Raw genomic sequence first — 21,099 nt, 5'->3', positions numbered from 1 at the left:
TATTAGACTCACATAATTAGCCATTTTGATCACAAATTGATGTGGATACCCACTGGCTGCATTTTTGTAGATTCCTACATTCGGTGATAAGGTTAATCATTATTTCTTCATTTAATATGATGGTGCTGAATTAGCTGAAGTAACACTTGCCTGCAAATATTTAGAGGGACTGTAAATTCCAATCCACATAAATAAAGTTAGGTCACATGGATTCAGAGCGAGCTTGCCAATTGGATACATAATTGGCTTAATGGCAGGAGACAGCGAGTAACGGAGGAGGGTTGTTTTTAGGACTGGAGGTCTGTGACCAGCAGTGTTCCACAGGGATCAGTACTAGGTCCTCTTTTGTTTGTCATTTATATAAATGATTTGGATGAGAATACAGAAGGCATAGTTAGTAAGATTGCAGATGACAGCCATATTGGTGGCATTGTAGACAGTGAAGAAGGTTTTCTAAGATTACAGAGGGATTTTGATCAAATGGGTGGATGGGCTGAAAAATGGCAGGTGGCGTTCAATCTGGATAAATACGAGGTATTGCGTTTTGGAACAACAATGTTAGGGCTTATACAATTAATGGTATGGCCTTGGGTAGCATTGTAGAACAGAGAGACCGAGGGTGCAAGTATATAATTCTTTAAAGTTTGCGTCATATCTGGACAGGATGATTAAGGCGGCGTTTGGCATGCTTGCCTTCATTGCTCAGTCCTGAGTATAGGAATTGGGACAGTATGTTGAGGTTGTACAGGACATTGGTGAGGCCATTCTGGAATACTGTGTCCAGTTCAGGTTGCCCAGTTATAGGAAGGATATTATCAAGTTGAGAGGGTTCAGAAGAGATTTACCAGGATGTTGCCAGGTATGGAAGGTTTGATTTGTAAGAAAAAGGCTGGATAGGCTGAGACTTTTATCACTGGAGCGTAGGAGGTTGAAAGGTGACCTGACAGATGTTTATAAAATAATAAGAGGTATAGACAGAGTTGTTGGTAGTTGTCATCTTTTCCCTAAGGTGGGGAATTTCAAGACTAGGTGGCACATTTTTAAGGTGAGAAGAGAGAGATTTAAAAACGTCGTAAGAGGAAAATTTTTTTTTTTTTTTTTAAACAGAGGGTGGTTGACGTGTGGAATGTATTTCCTGGTGTAGTGGAGGAGGTGGGTAAAATTACAAGATTTAAAAGACATTTGGATGGATATAAGAATAGGAGAGGTTTGGAGCGATATGGGCCAGGAGCCGGTAGGTTGTTGGAGATCAACTATAGAGAGGTCTTCACTGTGAGACTCAAGCAGCTCTTCAACATCCTCAGTCTCCACTTCTTCAAATGCAACTTGTTTTGCAAAGATCAACAGAATGTTCTTCGATTCTTGAGAGCTCTTCTGACGGATCAAAGCCTTTAAAATCTTGAAAAAAATCTGGGAGAAGTTTCCGCCAAACTGCGTGCAAGCAGTCCTTACTGACATCACCTCAGGCCTCCACAATAATGTCAATTGCATTCTTGATGTTAAAGCTCTTACAAAATTGAAGAACACTGTCTTTATCCTCCTCAGTAGCTGCAATCAGCCTCTTAAATGTGTGCATTAAGTAATAAACTTTAAAAGCTGCTATTGCATCCTGGTCCATGGCTTGAAGGACAGAGGTTATATTTGGAGTAGAAATAGTACTTTGATGTTTTCAGAAAGCTCACCAATGGTGGGAAGATGGCTTGGGGCATCATCCGGGATAAGGAGAATCTTTACATCTGAATTTTTTTTTCCTGCAATACTTTCCAAAAACATCTTCCAAAACATCAACAATAAGGTCACCGATGCAATTGCATTAGGGCCAACACAAGTTCACATTTTAGAAATAGCGCTCCCCTGTTCGTCAGTCACATTATAGCCAATTCACATTGCCGGAATATGTGTTGTAGCAGAACCCTCCGTATTTGCCTTTTCTTGGATCGCTTTTCACAGGCAAAGATAACCCTTGTGAATTCAACACTTTTCACCTCTTTCCGGCACTTGAAAATCAGTCATATTTATTAAAAATAAATTGCTGCTACTTCCTAACAGTAAATAACAATTACACAGGAACAGTAACTCTTAGCCTGTCTTGTCACCTTTAATGACTGATGCTTATATGCACTCAGGTCCCTCTGCACTCCCTTCAAAGTTACACCATTTATTTTTGTGTCATCTTGTTTTCTTACAGTCAAAATGAATCAATGCTCATTTCTCTATATTGAGCTTCATCTGCAGCCCATCCACCACTTTTCTATGTCCTTTTCAAATTCTACAATTATCTATATTTTAGGCTGGCTACTCTAGGTTTAATAAATCTGATTATTGAATAATAAAAGTTGTTTAGAAGATTGATTAAGGTGCAGGGGTTAAACATTTGTTTAATATCCTTTAATTAATATTCTTTCCAACTATTCATCATTTTGCTGGAAGGCTTTTTTCTGTTTATGTTTAAGCTGTCTTTGACAAAAGGCATTCTGCTAAAATGTCAGCAAAAGATTGTGGATGCTCGAAATCTGAAATAAAAACAAAAAATGTTGGAGAAACTCAGCAGGTCTGGCAGCTTCTGTGAAGACATTAACCAAGTTACTGTTTCAAAATCAATATGACTATTCTTCAGAACAGTCTCAGCATCAATTAAGTATTAAGTTGCACCAATTGTTTTCATTCTAAAAGGCTGAAGTGAACAAAATCAGCTATGGTGAAGAATCCAGTTTCCATTTAATATATAGGTGCTAAATCCTAAGTCATTCAGATAGTATTTTGAATGTACACTAAGGTTCCACTTAACGTTGCCTCGTTTTATGGTGGTTCACTCTATTGTCGGACAGTTGTTGGGACCATTTAGCATGTGTGCTCCATTTTAAAATGCTTTCACACTGGTCTGATATAGGGCTACACGACGTAACTGACATCACTTTGGAGTAAACTCTCCTGTTTCCTGAAACATTAACTCTGTTTTCTCCTTCACAGATGCTGCCAGACCTGCTGAGCTTTTCCAGCAACTTTGTTTTTGTCTCCTGCTTCCTAATCCTTTCTCACATCTCAACTTGGGCCTGCTGCCCCATCCCCTGGTAACAAGCCAGGCAGAATTGATAATAGGTCACATGATCTCCTTCACTGCGCTCTCTTACCATTTAAGATCAAGTTCCAAAAAATCATAACCTGATAAATCCTCACATTCACTTCACATCTGCATCATTGCATTTCTTAAAAAAATACACATTATACACTTATTTCTTTATCATTGCTTGTATTCTGATCAACTAGCAGTTGTGATGTGCCTGAATATTCACTACCAGCATTAATACCTCAAGCTACTTCACGACAGAAATAGCTGTGTTGATTGTGATTGCCATCACCAGTTGCAGCAGTGCTCACAAGTGAATAAGAACATGGGTTTGCAGGGCCATGCCATTGCAAAGCAGCCAAATGGCAGCTTCCAGGAACCACATCTGTTTCTTGACAGTCAAGGTATTTCTAGGGTTTGTAGCCTACACGTTTCCAGAGCTATCCAGTCCAGCCACTTCTTTCGCCCAAGCCAAGAGTTCACTGACGTGGATCCAGAAACAATACACATTACAGTCTATCGGCAGCGCTGACACTGCACATGCTCCATATATCTTTTGGGTACTATTCCTGAGCATAACCCTTCACCATGGCAAATGATGGCAGGGTGAAGAGGTGAAGAAGAATTACATTATCAGGAAAGGAAAACATCCCCTCATCACCAGTCTTTTTCCCAACCACTCTTCCCGCACCAGTCACTGTGCATCCCACCTGTACGTGCTCAGGTGCCGACACTGCTACACATGGAACACTACGACATTGCAACACACTTACGGTCACTTCCAGCAGCCAGTCACAGAGGAGTGTTGTCATAGCCTCTTTCTACATATGCAGTCATTATTAGTATTCAGCGCAATCACTTCCAACATAAATACATAGAGTACATTTAACTACAACAGGCAGATGAGGAATGGTGACAAAGCCTGATTGAAAAGGTGGATATTAAATTGCTTTTAACGGGTTGCTGAGTGGTATGGGATGGAATGCCAGAGAGGCATTATCGATTACTCTTTCATACACCACTAATTTTGAGAGAAGGGTGATAAGTTAATTATGAGCTGAATTAGTTATCATTTTTGTTAAAGTGAATAGGACATACTGAGATAAGCTTGTCACATTATTGAATAGATCCCAACCAGCAGCAACAGGCAGGAAGATACCACGCTCCACTGAATGATCGTTCAGCAGCTAGAATTTATTAAATACAGGTGAGGTCATACACAAACTTGGTTCAATTACATTTCTACTGCTGATTTTGAAACATGTGCAACTTCTTCTGACAGAGTCAGCTGCAATATCAGAGCCAGTGTGTTCAGGAGAGATGTTACAAAACATTTCTTCACACATAGGGTGGTAGAAATGTGAATCGCACTTCTAGACAAATGAAGTTGATGCTAATTTAATTAATGATATGAATTATTTTGAAATTATTAGCTAAATCAAAGCTACTCGGCTTTTAGAGTCAAGACATAGACCACCCGTAACCTCAATGAAAGGCCTATTCCTGCTCCACATATCTAACTGAGAACAGATTTCAGAACTCCCCTACTTTTATTTTGCCAAAAAACAATTATCGGTCAGATACACCAACAATGCAAGGGAAATTAATTTTCAGCTTGCAGGCTTAAGAGAATGCTGCATCTGACAATATCCACGAATGTTGGCTGTTAAAAGTTTTGTTCTGATGAGTTAAGACCATCTATGAATACATAATAATGGGGTAAATACTTGTTACAATTCTAGCACAATGGATGAAAAGAGGAGACTTTGAAATTCTGATTCCTTGCTTTCCACTGCAACACATTCTCAGCATTCCTTCTCAGTAAGATTGGGAATAAACCAAAAATGAGCCATAAATCATGGGAAGTATTTTGAATCAAAGAATCTGTCATATTTCTTCTGTATCAAGGTTACTATACACAAAAAAAAAGAAAAAAAAAACAAAAAAACTATTAAAGTAGAATTAGAATTAAAATTGAATTACAAATTATAATCAGATTCTGACTAAATCCATTTACTGACTCAAAAGTGTCACAATTGCTAAGTGATCAATCATCTACATTAACTTTTTGGCCTAAACCTGGAATGTAACACCTTGACATGCCAGACAAATCCTCGCAAGAACTTTAAATGTCAGACGTAATCCAAAGTGTCAGAAATATGAGCAGTAATCTTAACGGGAAAAGTAGTGGAAACAGAAAAAGAATTGGAGGATTAAACAGCAGACTTGAAATGTTGCAAGTGTTTTGACATTTTTAGATGAACCCTTCTTGTTAAGCCAAAGATGCACATTCTCAAACTGACAGTCACTGGTCAACTACAACAAGCAGATTCACTGTTCTTGTACCACTTGCATTTGGATTTCAATTCAGGAAAGTAAAATGATGATCACTGTTACCAAAGGATTTCAAACTCAACGTACGCGCAATTCTTGCAGTTTGCAATAATGAGAGACTCCTGCACAGAAGCTCTCAATAAACAGCCAATTCCTACTGTATTATGTCTCACTGCTATTATGTAGTAAGCGTTTAGGAGACATGTCCATGATATCAACACCATGTCATAACAAGTGACCTGGTATATAAACCACAAGACTCCAATTTAACTGGAGCCGCTTGAAGAATGGCACACCAATGAGGCCAGTCACTGCTTGCGGTCAAAAGAAAGAGTGAACAGCATGTTTTGGGCAAGTAAAATTCAACTGGTTCTGGGAAGTTCAGCCTTGGGAAGCAAAATGCCAATGTCAATGGAAGCTTGACATTGTTGGGTTGCCAGGAAACGTTGCTTACTCCTTTTGTACACATGAATATAGCATTTTTTTTTTATCCAAAGGGGGAGCTGACAGTTATGAGTTTAGATTATAACCATATTCTAAATAGACTCGCAGACTGAGAAAAAGAAGTAGTATTCAATCACATGTTTGAAATGCAATATTCAGTTTAAATCTTTTTTTTATTCATTGATGGGATGAGGGAGTCACTGGCCAGGCAGCATTTGCTGCCTATCCCTAATTGCCCAGAGGGCAGTTAAGAGTCAACCACATTGTCGTGGGTCTGGAGTCCCATTAGGCCAGACCAGGTAAGGATGGCAGTTTCCTTCCCTAAAGCACATTAGTGAACCAGATGGGTTTTTCCTGACAATCGACAATGGATTCATTGTCATCATTAGATTCTTAATTCCAGATATTTTATTGAATTCAAATTCCACCATCTGCTGTATGACGGGATTTGAACCCAGGTCCCCAGAACATTATCTGGGTTTCTGGGTTGACAGTCCAGTGACAATACCACTAAGCCATTGCCTCCCGATAATCACACAGGGTACTGCCAGTGTGAACAACTGTCCCATAATTATACCATTTGTCCTATGTCCCATTTTACGTTTCTGAGATGCCATTTGTCCCATATTGGGGTGTGGTGGGGTGGGGGAACGAAGAGGCATCGTTTGCGCCTTTTCGTTTTGTCCTTTCTTGTGCTGTTACCCAGAAGGTGGAGAGGGAGCTCGAAGAGCAGGCTTGCTGGATTGGTGGTCTCTTTTTCAAAGAGGCAGGGTCAAGCATCCCACCACCAACATCCCTCTCCCAGCCCCAGTTGAAGCATCCCTTATTCGATTTCCCCAAGATTTGCTCACGTAAGTGTTATTATTCCATCATTCATTGTGAAGTCTAGGCATCTTGCTGAATACAACACTTACAGACTGCTTACAGAGTATCTAGCATGGCTATACTTAAGAAAATATCTAAAGCTGACCTGAAATTTGCCACAGTTCCAACTCTTCTAATTCTCCTATTATTTACAAATTAGTAACATTTATTAAGTGGGGTGTAGCCAAAGGAGACAATTAGTGGCAGTGGTAATTTTTGGCCTGAGTTTATGTAGTGGTCAGACATTGAGAAAGATGACACTGTCAAACAGAGACAGAACAAGCGTGTAGCTTTAACAAAAGGATGTGCCCCATCTGATGATCGTTTGCAAGAACAATAAGAATTACAGCCTACAATGCCATCAAAACTCAAGATCACATCTCTGTACATGCACATGATATTGATGACACCACGTTTGCCTCTGTAACAGCAAAGGCAGCACTGTCAACTCTCTCTGCCCACTTGTCAGTAAAAGTTTTTAGAAATAATTATGAAAATTAGTATGCTTTACATCTCATTTCTGCCTTATACAACAAGCAGCTTTTTTTTTAAAAAGGAGACATTTATAAAAAGGCCAAGGTGTTGCAATTTGTACCCAATTCACAATGTTACCGACATGTGAACTTTGTGGGAATATCTATAATGCACTTTACAAAGGGTGATACTTACTAACAGTAACTTCTGAATTTCCAAATTATTTTGCATAGGTTTGTACTCTTAAAGTTACTATCAGTGTCAGTTGAGCAATGAGGGGCAACACTGGCAACTTTTCTCATTATCACAAGAAAATCTGTGCTATCATGTTAAACTGAAGTTGCACTGTACATGATATAAATCAACTTCCTGGCCATGGTCTAAATTTGGCTGTCTAAAGTACAAGTCTACCCATTCATGCAGCAAGTTGATTAGAAAGCTGGTTATCGTTGCAAAAATGACAGTATAACTGCAACTGTACTATGCTGGAGAAGATATGAGAGAACTTCACATGCAGCTTTTTTAATCCACTTCACTTCTTTTGAAATTATAGACTATTACAGCACAGGGGGTGGCTATTTGACCCTACTGTGTCTGTGCCAAGCACTCTGCATCAACAACTCAATTAGTCCTACATCCTACCCTTTTATTCATAGCCCTGCAAATCGTGTCATTTCAGGTAATTATCTAATTTGAATTCGCAAACACAAATTACATCTGACTCCAATCCTCTCGCTCTCAAACAACGTATTCCAGGTCCTAGCCACTCACGACATCAAAATGTCCTTTGTTGAAAGAAATATTTGGATATTTTGTCAATCGCTTTAAATGGGTGCCCTGCCAACTGGAATAGCTTCTCCATCTAAGCTGCTCAAATCTCGAGAGTTTGAATACTTTTATCAAACCTTTTCTCAACCTTATCTTCTCCAAGGAGAGCAATCTCAGTTTCTCCAAACCGTCCAAACGACCGAAATCCCTTATCCCTGGAATTATTCCCATAAAACATTGACGAATTAGAGTGGGTGCAGAGAAGGTTTATAAGAATGGTTTCAAGTATTAAAGATAGATTGGAAAACCTGGGATTGTTCTTCACAGGGAATAAGTTTGAGACAATTTGATGAAAGTGTTCAAAATCATAAAGGATCTAGTAAGGATATATGAAGAGAAACTTTTCCCATTGGTAAGAAAGGTTGCTGACTGCCAAAAGGGAAGTCATGATCTTGCTCAGTGGCTTCCAGCAAATACTGCCAACACTGTCCACTTTACCCAAGTGTTAAAACCTAAATGCTTTTTCTTAGCCTTCACAGCTACCAACACCAAGCCTGTGGCCTTCCACTCTTCCAAGGATATTTGAGTTTTGAATACAACACTTAGCTGCCTACTAATTCCTAGAATTTCTCCAAAGCTCCAACCATTCATTGCTCTCAACCTCACACTAAGTCCCTTACAAAACAGGTGTAGCTCAGTTTCCTTCACAGAAGCTCAGCTAACTGTTGCAGCCCTGATATGCAATTTGCTTCTGATTGAATCTCATCTCATCACTCCCTGCCCATCACCTTTGAATTCCTCTTCAACACACCATCTTGAATGTCCTATTGAAAATTTTGCAATAAAGCTCATTCTCTAGAGTTGAGCAGAATTGAATAATAACATTATGAAATTGTCAAATGCAGCACCTTCAAAGCAAATTTGAAGGTTACAGTCTTAGAATGTTGCAAATAGATTTCATCGCAGGGACAAGGGGGCAGGAGTGAGTGACAACGTGACCAGCGGGGCAAAGAGAGGGGTGGGCCTAAGCAAACTGCAGTTTGGGGTGGGGGAGTGGTGAGGAGGAATGAGTGAGAAGGCATGTTGGAAAAGCGATCATCTGGAGCTGCTGCTATTGGTGGGTGTTAGCTAACTGGAAGAGCAGGTCTAGATGATTGAGAAGGGAGTCATGAGAGATACTGGGGGCGTGGTGGTGGGGAGTGAGGAAAGAGGAAGGGGGGGAAAACAGAGAGGAAAGAGGAGGGGGGGGTGGAAGAGAGAGGGAGGAGGAGGAGGAGGAGGAGGAGGAGGAGGAGGAGGAGGAGGAGGAGGGGGGCCAGGAAAGAGGAAGAGTGAGAAGAGAGAAAAAGGAAGAGAAACAGAGACAGACAGGCACACGGGTGGAGAGTGAGTGTCATGGGGCATGGCTGAGTGGTTGAGTGGAAGTGCAGTGAGAGATACTGACGGGGGGTGGGGGTTGAGTGGTGTGAGTGAGAGAGAGAGAGAGAGATTGGGGGTGGGGAGAGTCAGCATGAGAAAAAGAGTGCGCATGCATGTGAGGGAGAGGTGTCAAATATATGTCAACCGTAACACTGCATTATACTTTAGTTGTGCCAATTGTTTCGTAATGCAAGTGTTTAACTCCATGTTGGGGAGTGTGGGTGTTTTCCTGAGCTGTTGCTTTGAAAAACAAAAACTCTGAGCTTTTTAAGCAAACCAGACATTTCTCCTGGGAAGATTTCTATTCCAATTCTTAGTTTATACAATGTAAATTAGATTTCTCAAAACAACATATCTCTCACTGAAAATAAGCAACCTCACTTGATTCCCAGTTGTGTTCAGTCAGTCCAAGTAGCAACAAGAGGAAGCAATAAAATAGTTACAGCACTAAACTCTCAGTTAACTGGGGCTGCTCTAACTGGTTCATGACGGGTTGGGGAAATGGACTGCTTCGACATATGGAGGACAAAAGAGTTTTTATACCGGCTTTCAGTACTCAACACTTCGCTTCACACTTGAAAAATGGCATGTTTTAAAAGGTCATACATCAATACCATATTTCTATAAATACGGAGAATAAAATTGACCTCAGCACCAATCCTGGCCCACAACATTTCAACTGTTCTCCAATCCTGACAGCATCCGTTGAAACTCTGGTTACATCATTTTCTCTTTTTTTCCAAAAGAAAACCTGTTATTGTCTTTTACATGTCCTTTTGAACCATACAAGTTTTCTTTTATAACAAGCTTCCCATAAGATGCCTTGCTACCTTAATCACAAATATGCTCTTCATTCATAAAACAGAATGATATGTCATAGGTAGTGATGGATCGTTTCATCTAACATTAGTGGGCTCGCAGATAAAGCAATACACTTAATCCCACTCCATTGTTCTCGCCCCTTAGCCTTTCAAGAATTTATCATTTTGAAAGATTATTACCAAAATTGCTGCCACCACTTCAGACGATGCAGATCATCATCTCAGTGGCAAAAAAAGTTCCCCTCTTTCATTTCTGATTCTTTCCCAATTGCTATAAAATTGTGCCTTCCATCAAAAATCTTGGCTGGAATTTTGTTGAGGCATCAGGGGCCTCACCTTCTGGCTGGAGAGCTAAACGAACTTGGTTGCCTCTTTAGTGGAAAGCACACCAAACCAATCAAACAGAGGAAAGGCCAACAGTGGGCCTTTTACCAGGATTAAGACCCGGCCAGAGATCACTCCCTTGGAAACAAATCAGAGGCCAACAACTTTAATGCTCACTAACACCACTGAGCAAGCAGTCGTTATGACTATAAGGGCAGGCACCAGAGTCACACAGTGACTCTGATCAAGGAACCATGCGCCTGGGAGATGACAAATAGGTCACAGTTTTGCCTGTCACGCAGGCTGCATTCTGCTAGATCCACATGCAGCTGCGGTCATACCAGCAGCAGTTGAATGAGACCTTTACATGGTCCTTATAGTTGGTCACCTATGGATCTCAATTGATAACAGTGCAGGTCTAAAGAGTCTTCTCCTTCCTGACTTAATTCTGGCAAAGGTGGACAGGATTAATGTATGTCCCATTTTTCCTAATTAAACGTTTTTGTCATCTCCAAGTGCCACACAAGAAATAAAAACAGATGATTCAGCCCCTGATCTACTCTATCAAAACTGGTCATGACTTTGAGCAGTTCTTTTAAAACTCTTCTTTGCCTTATCTGCTCCAACAATACAACTACAGTTTCTCTACTATCTCCACATAATTCTTCATCCCTGTTAGCAACGCAGTAAATCTTTTCTGCACCCTCTCCAAGGATTTACAAAGCTAGAAGGAAAAGGACTCAGGACAATTGTAATAGGATTTATTTGAGTTCAATTAAGATCTGAGTTAAGGTATCATTTTGCCACAGGCCCAATTAACTTTTGACCCAGCCAATAAAGAAAGTAATAGACTACACGATCACTATAATAATGGAGCGTCCTGCTTTTTGCTTTGGGGAAGAATTCTATATTTGCCCGAATCTGAGGCAGGGATAGGGTGCTGAAAGACAACTCTTTGTCTTTGCATCTGACCGCCCCCACCCCCCCCCCCCCACCTTCTCCTTCGTGCTTTTAGCTTTTTCTTATATTCACTCCTGGTTTATCTTTTTCTTTTCATCTCCCTTTTACTCTATATTTCACAGTAGTCTTTTGTTGAACTAATTTTCTCACAGGCCTCACTTTTATAATTAAGTCTGATTTGAATTTCTGAGCACAGAGCTTTTTCTTTGATATGACTCCGTACTGAAACTCCGTATCTTGCACTGTAACCTTGTCACATTCACAGATTTCCTACTGTTTATCTACGCTCCATCTGCCCACAAACTAAATCCCTTATTTCAATGAATTTTATACATTCTTGCTAATTCATGATTGTGTTGTTTCATGTTGAACCCAACTCTGTAGCACCAACTATTAAACAATTGTTCTCCTGTTCCCATTATTTGGTCTGATTTACATTAATCAGAGCGGGAAGACACAAGGTCTGCTGAACTGTTCTATGTTCCAGAAAACACAGAATTAAGTTCGCAGCTAAATTCAAAGTTAAGCAACAGCAGTGAATCAGAATCACACAGAAAGGGAAGTAGAAACATGGAACTTTGTTCCCTGGAGGTAGAGTCAATTGAAATTTTCAAGGCGAGGGTTTGACAGATTTTTTGAAAGGGGGGGACATGCAGGGATATAGTACAAAGATGAATAAATAGATTTGGCATATAAAATAGCCATGGAAGGTAAAACAGTTTCAAGGGGTTAAGCAATCTACTTCTGTTCATCTATTCCAACTCATTTCATAACCTGTTAAGCGTAGGCCTAAATATGAGCCACTAACCACCAAACATTGAGTATGTGAATTAATCCATTTGTGAACATACATTCCCTTTAAAAAAATAATAATAATATTAAATTAGCTCCTTATTGATCTGGCATTTTGTATTGGTTACGACCAATATCCTGTTTAAATCTTATTCGTTAAGTGTGGTAGCTTTAAAATTATATCTGCAGAACTGCACATTTGGCATTCTTAAAAGGAAAAGATCACAAACTGCCTTCGCAGTACCGTTACATTGCTGCATGGCCATGGCCATTCGTACATACAGTTTTTAAGGAAAGATCTCGTGTGAACTCCTAATGGTTAATCCAAAATAATTCGCAAATCTTCGGAATCTTTACAACCCAGGACTACATAATCTGATCTAATTGCTGTGTTAAGTTTCACCATCAATACATCAGTGCTCCTTTAAAACCCCTGCTTGTGACATCATTATTGTACTATAGCATGTGACCTGAGGGTATATACAAGTCTCAAATCCCACCTTACTTCTTATCACTAAAAGCATAACACTCTACTGAAAGCATGCTGCTCTATTGTTACCTAACAGCTTAATGTTATGCGCCTGAGGAATATAAAGTTTGTACATAGTAATTACTGCAATATATGTCTGTTGCATTCTATAATACCATAGTATCTATTCCCAGTCCTTTTTTACATCACGGAACATAATTTAAAGTATGGTCACATCAAGTAAAAACACCCTGGTGAATGTAAACTCACACCATAAATCAGAGTCAAAAACACACAAACATGCACTAGTTTGATAAACTTTAGTGCCTTTAGGAGTCTCCCTTTTATAGGAAGGGAATGAAGTATTACAGAAGTAACTTAAACCTAGCGAAAATATTGTAACTACTTCAAATACCAGACTTGCAAAAATCCCAATACCAAATATAATTAGCACAACTTCAGTCTCCATTAGAGCCTACTGCACATTATCATTGTATTTCAATGTGTTCCCCGGGTTTATGACCTGTCGATACCAAAGTAACTTTGGTGATCTAACATTAAACATCATTGGCAGTAGAATTTTTCAAAAACAGCAAAATTCATGCAGTTACATGGCCATGAGTTAACAAGAACACAGATTTTAAAACAAACATAAAAATGAAGAAACAATTAAAAAATACCTTCCACCAACTGCAAAGTCCGAAATGGCGTAATAGTAAGACTTCAGAACCTTTGGGTCATTAAAGACCTCATCTCCAAAAGTGTTCAATCTATTCAAGGTCACTTTGATATCAGTTGCTGTAACCCATTCCTGTAAATGAGCAAACAGAACCAAGTTAGCACATTGCCACATCCAGGAATTAGTCACTGGATTCTCAAAAGGTATTCACCAAGGAACATTTGGCATTACAAAGCACTTTCAAACAAATAACTCATGACATTTTCCACAATAATTCACCCAGAAAATTGTCCTCAGATATGCTGTTTTTATTTAGTTGCAATTTAAATAACTGCAACTAATTTAGCACTTTTACATTAAAGTTGCATAATGAGTCATCAAATCTGGTTTGTTAAAATTACAATTTATTTACACATGTTGAACGAAGAGATCTTATTCGATGAGTTATACATTAGTTGATTGAGAGAAAACCCCATAAATTCTCTGCAGTACAAGTTAAATACTGCTGTTAGCTGTCCTTCCAAAATCAGTTACATTGGTACGGATTTACATTTAGCTTCCAGAAGAACAAACAACCTCTGAAGTGCAAATTTTCCACTGCAAGTAAAATCTGTTAAGTAATATTGGAGTTTTCTGCATTTTTCTTTCCTGATGTTTCACTGGTATAAAAAAAAGCACAACATGTACTCTTAATAATCATTAAATGCTTACTGGCCAGAAGAAATAGTGCAGTCACCAAGATGTACAAACAGAATATGAACAGGGTGAAATGTTGCCAAGTCATTTAAGGAAATGTACAAATTAGCATGTTGATTTTTGCAGTACAATTATTGACTCAGGCAACTCTTAAAATTATGAGGAAAGCCAGGTTTTACTGAAAATGTGATAGCTAATATGATGAACTGGATAGTTACATTACACAATATTACTTAAAATAATTTCAGGTCTGTCAACACATATCAACCATCAATACACCCATGGCAAATGTGTTACACACAGCTGCTCTTTGGATAAAGCTGTGATGCTTAAATTTATCCAAATGGCCATAAGTAAAATTACTTTGGGCAGAATTTTACCCATTTGCAATTAAAGCATTTTATTGAGTGACGAAAGCCACAATCTTCCATTTGTTGCATCATTAATTAGATAATCCTAAACTTGGGCACTCTTTAAAGAGAAATCATGTAGTTAGAGGGGCAGAAGGGCCTGTCGCTGCAACGACCTTCCAGCTCTCATCTCTGGCGCCCTATTTAAAGACCGGCTTCACGCCAATTCCGACTCTAAGCCAGGAACCATCCCTCCACAGCGCTGCTCAAGCCTCTGTATTTAGGACATGGCCAAGAGAAAAAGAAAGCTAGCTGCCTGCTGCACAGCATGACCTGGACATACAGGTAGATGGGGTGATGGAGAGATATGCAGTCGTTTGGTTAGCCCAGCGTCACAGGAGCCCACACCGTGAGGCCAAGCCATCCTGGGCACAAGCTGCAGCCCAAGTCAATGCTGAAGTCAAAGAGAATGCACAAAGACAGCAACGTGAAGTAGACCAATACTGCAGCCTCCAAGCAAGCATAATGTGAGCAAGTACTAAAAAGCTAATTGCCATAAGAAACGTCCAGCGTAGATGTACGGACACCACTGCGTATAGCGCAACCTAGCAAAAGCATGCAAGCCGCAAGTGTCTCTGAGCTAGTGCTGCAGGGCTCACTTGAAATGCTGTCCAAGTTGGCTGCGTGGACAAAAGGTTCGAGGATGGTAGTGACCACGGAGCATGCAGGAACATTGTTGCAAAAAAGCAGTTGCACGATGGCTGGGACAAATAACTGACTGACAACTTTTAGGATCCGCTCTGATCTACATGTCAGGAAAATGTGCCATTTATTTTCTCAGGCAAGGGCAGTAGAATTGGAAATGGCATATAAATAAAGCAAGTTGAGGCTTTTACAGGATTTAAAGATGTGAAATAAGGTAGTTGATGCTCAATGCGATTTTTTTAAGGCTTGAAGGGATCAATCAGGATAAACAATTCTTTACGTCAAGATTCTCTTTTTTTTTCTCTTTCTCATTATTTTCCCAGCTTTTTTGCCATTGCTCATATGACACCAGGAAGGGAAAATTCCAAAGTGGATCTCCTGAGCACCTGCTATTTCCAGAGTTGTTTTTGTTTTTTTTTTAAAAAAAAGACTGGCTCGTGTGTGGAATGAACTGCCCTAACGAGAAAATTGTGGATGCAGGTAGTTAGAATGTTTAAATGACATTTGGATAAGTACATGAATAGGAATGGTTTGGAGGGATATGGGCCAAACACAGGCAGGTGGGACTAGTTTGGTTTGGGCACACGGTCGGCATGGATTACTTGGATTGAAGGGTCTGTTTCCATGCTGTACGACTCTATGACTATTTCCAGATCACAGTACACTGCTTTTATATTTGTAAATTCTGTTTGAAATTTGTAGACTTGAGGTCTGAAAGTATTTTTTAAAGTGCTGTTGCACCACAGGTGGTCATAGGTAGACACAATTAAGTGCTACTTAATCTTTCCTATGGGATAGCAGACGGACCGTTAGTTTGGCAGCTTATCCAATTCCACGGAAATCAACAGGAACACATGTGACATGCAGAGCCAAGGCACCATGGTACAAGACTTGAAGTTTTATTAATAGCAAACAGTAAAATTTTGTAACAGAGGTGGCACGGTGTCTCAATGGTTAGCATTGCTGCCTCACAGCGCCAGGGATCCGGGTTCAATTCCAACCTCGGGCGACTGTCTGTGTAGAGTTTGCACATTCTCCCCATGTCTGTGTGGGTTTCCTCCGGGTGCTCCGGTTCCCTCCCACAGTCCAAAGATGTGTAGGCTAGGTGGATTGGCCATGCTAAATTGCCTATAATGTTCAGGGATGTGTAGATTAGGTGGGTTATAGGGGGATGGGTCTGGGTGGGATGCTCGGAGGGTCGGTGTGGACTTGTTGGGCCGAAGGGCCTGTTTCCACACTGTAGGGATTCTAAAAAAAAAATTTGTATTGTAAATGAGTTGACCTATCCAATTAACAGGGAGCCAATCCGCACACAGCAAACCGCAAGAACACAGATGTGATAACTGCTCATCACTGACTGCATAAGTGATAAGCTTGTAAAGTTCTGCAAAGTTGTGCACTGCATGCCCTTGATGGTCCAATCAAATTCAATCATAATTTTCAGATTTTTGTATATTTGAACAAGAGAAATTTACTGGGTGATGAAGCAAAGAGTAGGGGAATGGGGTGAGTTTTTTGCAAGATAGCTATCACAGACACAATCGGCTAAATAGGCTCATTCTTTGTTGTTGGATTCTACGATAATTGGTCCAGAGGATTTATTTTTCAAAGGCATTTGGTGATGGCCAAGTCACCAGGAGAACTACCGATCTCTGCTTTGGAAAGTGCTACTTAATCTTTTCTATGAGATAGCACACAGACAGTCAGTTTGGCAGCTTATCCAGTTCCCACACATTCAAATTTCCAGCAAAAATGAGTAAAATTAAACCAAGATTACACATTCAGTATATTTTTGCATAAGAATATGCTGTAATGAAGGTAACACTTACTTATGCTATTGACTTGGTTTGATTTGAAGATAAGCTGGCTACTGCTGGGTCTTCATTTTACAGGCAGGGATAGAGGAAAAGAAGAAAGGGCACGAATGTCATTGCCCACTAATTAACTGGCCCACGCACAGACCGAGGTCTTTAGGAAAAGCATATATCACCAGTTTCCAACCATATTGTCAAAACAAAGATTTAAAATGGAAAGTTGGCTAAGGAAATTTACATTTATCAAGTGTGCTACATGCAATAGAACACACTGGAATGGAAATCAATAGCTTGTACCAGGTACAACATTTGATTCGTATTAGTTGCATTCAAGGCAGAAAAATTCTTACACATTATTTACACTAGAACTGCCATTCACAAAACTGAAGTGCACACTCTGTGGTTCACAGTGTCCCCTGTGGGGCAGGAACTGTCTATCAGAAACCTAATCTTGACCAATCAAGCATTCACTTCTGGAAGGATATTTACATCAGTACAGGGAGGTGTCACTGCCAAGAAAATCCTGGTGTCAAGTCTTACCATGAAGTGTCCTTACTTTTGGTTAAAAGGTCCAGGCATGTCCAACCTTTCCCAGATTTGTGCCATTACATGTCAGAGTAGGTCAACTAATTTATTTATTTAAAAAGTCAAAAGAATTATGTATGCGGGAAATCAGAAATAAAATCCAAAACAGAAATTGCTGGAGGAACTCAGCAGGTCTGGCAGCATGTGGAGAGAAATCGGAATTAATGTTTCAATCCAACAACCCTCCTTCAGAACTGATTAAAATTGTTAACTACAAACGCAATTGAAATAGTTACCAGAACAAAACTGCATCAGTGCACTTTTATTAAATTAACATGCATTTGGTACTACTGAATTAAAGCCGTAATTAAGATTTTTAAAATTCTCAGAAAATGGTGAAGAAGCACTTTCAATCACACTGCAAATAGCTTTTAATTAAAGAACCATTAAAAGGCACAACCATTAACAGGTGTAAAAGTCTACAGCACCAAAACCAGAGAAATATGGCAGATCGTATTGATGAAATCTTGTTTGTATTTCTCATCACAAAATCAATATAGCAAGAACCACAAACTGGGATTATTCCAGCCTGAGGCAATCGATTGTTTTTGCAGCCATTCATAAATACAATAGTTGAGCAATTAGCAACAGACTAATTTCTAGTCAGTGGTTACATAATTGAAATCATATGAGCCCACCATTAAACAGAAGGTTCACGTTATTTATGAATGTAAGGCAGTGTGTTAAACTCCACCTATTCGATATAGTAGTGCATATAAAACAGAAATTGTTCTCAGCACATCTGCAGGACTGTCATCCAGATGTGTTCCCATTTTAAATGGAATCAGAGTTCTGGTTTCACACCCTGGTCCAGAACTTGAAAGCATAATGTAAGCTGACATTTTGGTACCGAGGCACTGATGAAGCTGCTATCTTTTAGATAAGATGTGAAACCAAGAGCTGGCTTGAGCAGATGTAAATGATCTGACAGGTTGGCTATTAAAAAGGACCAATATAATTGCTCTCTTGCTTACCTATTCATTGTTAATTTCACAATTACCACCATTTCAACAAATTAACTGGTCTTTGACATCACTTGCTGTTGGTGTCATCTGGCTGCTGAGATCTTTTTTAAATTATTCACTCATGGGATATGGGCATTGCTGGTTGAGCCAGCATTTAATGCCCATTCCTATTTAGCCTTGAAGGTGGTGCTAGTTGCCTTCTTGAACTGCCACAGTCCATTTGGTGCAGGTAGACCGACAATGCCATTAGAGGGGAAATTACAGGATTTTAACCCAGCGGTGGAGAAATAACAAATATATTTCCAGGTTTGGAAATAATGAATATTGTGCAACTCCACGTATCAGCGGAAGATAATTGGAACTAAACATGTTCTCTCATACATCTCATTTGCTATTGCAGCACTTCCCTATGATCATTGAGATCAGCAAATCAGCATGTAAATTGACTTTTGAAGCCTCTAGAAATCATTCCAAAAACCAAGGGTCAACTGTATGTTTAAAATATAAGCAGAAGTTGTTGGAGAAGCTCAGCGGGTCTGGCAGCATCTGTGGAGAGAAAGCAGAGTTAATGTTTCAGGTCCAATGATCCCTCTTCTGAGCTGGAATCGAAATGTCAAATCTGCTTTCTCTGCCCAGATACTGCACGCTTGCTGATTTTGTCCAGCAATTTCCGTATTTGTTTCAGATCTTCAGCATACGTGGTTGTTTCTTTTATTATACTAAAATACTGTTGTGGGTGTGGATGATCATGATTTTGAAATTTGAAAATAAAAAGTCACTTGTATTAAATTAATGACTTATTGTATAGAGTGCTTGGGCATAAATACCTTTAACCACAAAGTGACCATTTCAATACCTGTCAACAAAAACAGAAATAGCTGGAAAAACTCAACAGGTCTGGCAGTATCTGTGAAGAGAAAACAGAATCAATGTTTCAGATCCAGTGATCTCTCTTCAGAATAGATTAAAACCTATCAAATTTGTCACTTTCAGCATCTGATGCAAAGAGTTAACAAATTTATTCTGAGTAACTTTAACTATGGCATTATTGTAACAATCCCACTTGAAATCAAATATGGTCAAGAAATCATCTTCCCATGCTCTGTTTTTTTTTGGAGGATCTGGTTCATGCAGTGATAGCATCCACAATTTGAAGATGACAAGACACAAAGTATCAATTCGGGCAGTATGCATATTTCCACATTCTGTCAGGGTTTCTTTCTCGGTTAACCACACAATTATTTTGTTAGAGGCAAATATGATCTTTGAATGGCCTGTCATATCACACACCCAATGGCTGAACTACAGACGTTAGACCCCTGGCTTAGGTGCAATGTTGGTGCTATTCCTTTGCAGTTACCTCATTTACACGGTATCTGAACATGTCCCCACACAAATTCTATTCTTTACAAAGGCAGTAAAGGAACAAAGCTGGTGCCCAGATGAGGCATGTCGTCGATGCAGTGGCAGTCTAGACACACGATGAAGGGATAAGGAAACAAGCAAGCAAACAATAAAACAGTAAAATGGAATACAGATTACTCTTTAAAGTTGAACTCAAGAGCCCAAAAGTCGTAAAATTCTGAGACTGAAGAGGCAATGCTGGATTTCAAGCTTACATTGAACTTCACGCCTTTTTTCATTTGTGCCCTATTTTAAGTAACACTGAATTCACTTGCTGCAGCAGATACTGGACATGTTAGCAAATGTTCCAATTTTTAAGCTTTAAACCAGTTATGGGTTGCCACATGTGGCCTGTCTTAAACTTCTGCTCATCTGAACAACATAGCCTGCGCCTTTTGCCCGATCCCTTGCTTCCAGCGATAAGCTAAACAACCAAGCATTCATGGGCAAGAAATTGTGGCCAACCAGAATGAGAGTAAAGCTGTTTTGGCTGAAAAGAGGAGTCAGCTTTATGCCAAGTATCTGCAAAAAAATAATTTTTTTGAGGCTGGAGAAATGAGTTGCTCTTATACCCTAGGTCAACTGGCATGCTGCAATCTATGGTATTTGTAATTAGGGTAGTGTGACACACAAAACATGCAGTAGATAAAAGAAAACCCAGATACAAAAATAGGTCGATGAATGGACTAATAGCAGAAATGTTGGCGTCAGTGAAAAGTAATACCTGTGGACTTCCCTGTTCCAATACAGAAAGATCAGATCCAAACCTTTCGACATAGTCCACATCCAATGATAGATCTGTCATTGGTAGCGACAATTAATGGTACTACCAACATAAGATAGTGAATTAACCTTTTACCTTTAATTTTCCATAGTACTATTGGTGTTAGCACAATAACGTGCCAATTCTTCATTAATGAAAAAAAGCTGTTAGCTCCATCAATTTATACATTATACTTTAATGGTAGGTGTCAATAGCAGAAAGTAGGTCTGGTATGATGAAACCAAGACTCTGAAAACAAGAACCAAAAAGAACTGCGGATGCTGTAAATCAGGAACAAAAACAAAGTTGCTGGAAAAGCTCAGGAGGTGTGGCAGCATCTGTGAAGGAGAAAACAGAGTTAACGTTTCGGGTCTGGTGACCCTTCCTCAGAACTGTTCTGAG

General features: G+C 39.6%; 1 protein-coding gene across 1 annotated transcript in view; it reads right to left on the bottom strand.

Moving 5' to 3' along the window:
- Positions 1 to 21,099, bottom strand: part of lamc1 (laminin, gamma 1) — a 225,855-nt gene that overhangs the window by 57,366 nt on the left and 147,390 nt on the right. Inside the window, exon 3 of the mRNA XM_048601974.1 lies at positions 13,417 to 13,547. Within this exon, the coding sequence (XP_048457931.1) occupies positions 13,417 to 13,547 (131 nt within the window). The remainder of the gene's footprint in view (positions 1 to 13,416; positions 13,548 to 21,099) is intronic.

This window comes from Rhincodon typus, chromosome 10 (genome assembly GCF_021869965.1).
Source record: "Rhincodon typus isolate 14 chromosome 10, sRhiTyp1.1, whole genome shotgun sequence".
Classification (NCBI taxonomy): Eukaryota; Metazoa; Chordata; class Chondrichthyes; order Orectolobiformes; family Rhincodontidae; genus Rhincodon; species Rhincodon typus.
This window is presented reverse-complemented; position numbering and strand designations above follow the sequence as displayed.